The sequence below is a fragment of the Telopea speciosissima genome, chromosome 11, assembly GCF_018873765.1.
Source record: "Telopea speciosissima isolate NSW1024214 ecotype Mountain lineage chromosome 11, Tspe_v1, whole genome shotgun sequence".
NCBI lineage: Eukaryota > Viridiplantae > Streptophyta > Magnoliopsida > Proteales > Proteaceae > Telopea > Telopea speciosissima.
This window is the reverse complement of record NC_057926.1, coordinates 34,866,322-34,870,125: the sequence shown is the minus strand read 5'-3', so window position 1 is coordinate 34,870,125 and position 3,804 is coordinate 34,866,322. Positions and strand designations below refer to the sequence as shown.

Below are 3,804 nucleotides of genomic sequence, written 5' to 3'. Positions count from 1 at the left end.
GCGACACCGAACAACAAGACAAATGGGCTGTTTAGTTGATGTGTTCTTTTTAACTATTGCGCAATACAAAGCGATTCTTTCCGTTCGATATTCTCTCTCCTAAGTTGATCATATCTGAGTGCTCACAACATCGATTGGCTTGGTTTTTACCTGTCAACTTCATACCACGGATCCTGCTATTCTCTCCAGCCAATGCTCCAGCCCAAGACCTTGTGTAAAATTATATTTTGTTTTTGTTTCCCTTGTTGGCTCAATACAGTAGTGATTTGCTACATGAAAGGTCATAGTTATCTCTTGCAAATTGTAATACTTGTGAGGTTGTAGATCTCTGTAACAGTCTGGATTGAAATCTTGTTATCTTGGTTGAATAGTGTGAACTCAACTCCCTGTTTGAACTTCACATCTGGGTTGGTGTTTTGCTGGTAGTTTTCTTTTAGGATTCATGAAGGACGGTTTTTATCTGTTTTTTTTTTTTTAGAAGGGCTTCAGATTTGGGGATATCAAAGTGATTTTTTTGGCTTTCATAGAGGGGCTTCAGATTTGGGGTTTTAAGAGAGCTGCATTTGGCCCTCAATATCCACCTTCTATAGGGTGATTCTCTTTGGTCTACATATGAACTGTAAAACTAGATTCCCTTTATATGATATTGTAGATCAAGAAAGATGTGGTTGTGGACTTCTTACACCATTAGTTTGGCTATCATGTGGGCCTTGAGAATCCATTTGAACCAGTATCTTTTTTAGGATAAGAACTAATAGGGAAGAACTCCGTCCGAGAGTGTGGCCTATGCCAGCACTCCCATGAGTCTATCTCTCTCTTCTCATATGAAAAGATAGCTTTGCCCCTTGTTTTGAGGATGAGAGAGATAGACTCATGGGAGTGCTACTGTAGGCCACACTCCTTGACAGAAAACTATTTCCCTTAATAAAAGTTGTTTACTATGGAAGCAAGGATATGTGAAAATCACCCATCGAGTATAAGCAAAAAATCATTTGCTCCTCTGAAATGGAGGTTATAACAGATCATTTACCAGTAGTCTCTACAAGAACAATTTCCATCTTGAAAATGGTGGAAGCGATTTCTATCTCTAACAATAATCTTTCTCTCAAAGATCTTGGAAATCAATTTAGTATATGTGTGACAATCACTACACATCCGGAGGTTTTTAACAATTCTAATTGTGGATCCTTGGCTTTTATGTATAAGAGCAAAGGCAATAGCCAGCTTTTGACTGTGAACACTTAGTCGTTGCTGCTTCTCTTCTTCATTAACATCTAAAAGAACTTGTGAAGTGTCTGGGATGTAACCTTCAAACCGTAGCTGCCACTGCATCTGGTGAATCATCTCATACACGGCATCACAGTCTGGGTGCGACTTGTCCTGTGACACAAACTTGTGCACCTTTCTCTTCACCTCGACAGTGCTAAACCCTGGCGTCTGCGCCAAGGCCTTCTGAGCCAGGTCTTTCCTCATCCTTGCCATGTCTTCCCACTGGTGAGCCTTTGCATAGATGTTTGATAGAAGCACATAATCACTAGCATTATGTGGGTCTAACTGGAAAAGCTTCTCACCTGCAATTTCTGCTAATTCAAGGTTCTGATGAACTCTACAGGCACTAAGCAAGCAACGCCACACAACATCATTTGGCTCCATTGGCATGCTCTTGATCAGTTCATATGCTTCATTGAGCAGCCCTGCGCGACCCAAAAGGTCGATCATGCATCCATAATGCTGAATTGTTGGTTCAATGTGATGCTCGAGTCTCATCCTTGTGAAACATTCGCGACCTTCGGACACAAGACCAGCATGACTGCATGCACTAAGCAAACTCACATAGATGACAGCATCTGGTTCTAATCCTTCTTCGAGCATATCCGAGAAGACACTGAGAGCCTCCTTACCGCGCCCGTGTATGGCAAGCCCTGAGATCATAACACTATAAGACAACTGATTCTTGTTGTGCATCTTGTGGAAGATAGAGAAACCCTTCTCCAGAGATCCACATTTAACATACATGTCTATCAAGGATGTTTCTAGTATAACATTAAGTCTACTTATGTTCCTCAACAGAGACACATGTGTGCACCTCCCTAGATCTAAAGCACCTAAATGAGTACATGAAGATAGTACACTGACTAATGTGCTCTCATTAGCCCTCCAACAACCCTCACTGCTCATGTCTCCAAACAGCCTTAAGCACTCACTCCACAACCCCAATCTAGAATGAGAAGCAATAAGAGAACTCCAAGAAGCCTCACTTCTTCCATCCATCTTCTTAAAAACTCTAATAGAATGCTTCACCTCTCCACACTTCCCATACATATTGATTAAGCTGTTCTGCACAAACAAATCAGATTCAAATCCAAACTTAAAAACATGCCCATGGATCTGAATTCCTTCTTCTTGTGCTGATAAATAAGAACAGGCCTTGAGAAGAGATGGATATGTGAAATTGTCTGGTTCTATACCTCTTTCAAGCATTTTCCTATACAAGAGAAGGGCTGCTTGAGAATCCATATCCTTTACATGACCTCTAATAATGGTGTTGTATTCGAATATACCCGGTTCTTCAATTCGCCGGAAGATTGAACAGGCATAGTCCATGTTGCCCCAATCTGATAAAGCACAGGCGGCGACAAGGCTGCCTGACCGGCGAGGGTCACCATCTAAACCCAACTTGAGGAATTGAGCGTGAGCCTGCTTGAATTCTTCACTACTCTTGCATCTCTGCAACATAGAAAGGCATTCTTTCTCCTTTAACCTCAATAAATCTGGGCTCTGCAAAGGATCCTCTTGTGCTATCAAGAAATGGGTCTGTTGCAGGATTGGTGTTCTAATCATCCTGTCATCAGCACCATGATTGAAAATCTTGTTGATGACAACTGATACTGCTCATCATTCACCCAGGTTTTGATGAGTTAGAGAAGATGGGAATGATTCAAGTGGGTAGAAGAGTGAAGAGTATAGTGGGATTGCAGAAAATTGTTTGATCTGAATTAGTAAAGATTGGAATCAGGTAGAGGAAGAGGAAGTTCAATTGTGAGGTCAGAAACAGTTTGAAAGAGTGAGTTGCAAAAGAATTTTGAATCTCATCCATGTGATGGAAAAACAAACCCAGCCAGAAAAAATCTCTTCAGATTTTGTGAAAGATTGGATAAGAAATGTAAGAAGAAGACAACAAAGTGGGAATCGAGCATTCTATCTTCAAAGATTGCTTTGTGATGACACCAAATTAAATGGCCAATGGAGAATTGACACCAGATGTCTAATAAAGGTGCACAAAAACATCCATGGAGATGGGGTTAATACCAATCTGACGGCAGATATTAACCGATGAATGGTTTGGCCCAGCCAAGTTTGATCATAGGTTACACTAATTAGTTGGTCCTACTCCTTCATAAAGCCACGATTGGACCATTATTCTCTCTCTCTCAACCATGGTTTTAGTGCACGGTATTGGAATGGGTATCGGTCATCTTTAAAATCAATACGATATCAATACAGTATTGGCATAGATCGGCAGTATCGGACAAGTTTACCATCAATTTCCTTAAAAATGTGTTTTCTTGACTATTTTTTTGGGTGTAAATTTTCTTGACTATTTTACCCCTTGTCCATACCGTTCCACCGATATGGTATCAGCCAGGTATCGATATCGGTCACCTTCAAAATCATATAGTATCGGCCATATCAGGCAATCCAATACCCATACCTCAAACCATGCTTTGAACTCGTCCCTCGTTCCAAGCATTGAGAATTATCAATTTATCCAAGGGTGTAAATCGGTCTAGTTCCGATCCTAAG

The 3,804-nt window shown here is 40.9% G+C and overlaps 1 protein-coding gene across 1 annotated transcript; it reads right to left on the bottom strand.

Moving 5' to 3' along the window:
- Positions 1 to 973: 973 nt before the first annotated feature.
- Positions 974 to 3,077, bottom strand: LOC122646807 (pentatricopeptide repeat-containing protein At1g31920). Its single transcript, XM_043840409.1, has one exon. It carries the CDS (start codon positions 2,839 to 2,841, stop codon positions 1,027 to 1,029), a length of 1,815 nt encoding a protein of 604 aa, XP_043696344.1. The 5' UTR covers positions 2,842 to 3,077; the 3' UTR covers positions 974 to 1,026.
- Between the last annotated feature and the right edge of the window lie 727 nt (positions 3,078 to 3,804).

Excerpts from the sequence above, each read along its gene's own strand:
- LOC122646807 (XM_043840409.1), bottom strand. The coding sequence starts at position 2,841 with ATGATTAGAACACCAATCCTGCAACAGACCCATTTCTTGATAGCACAA.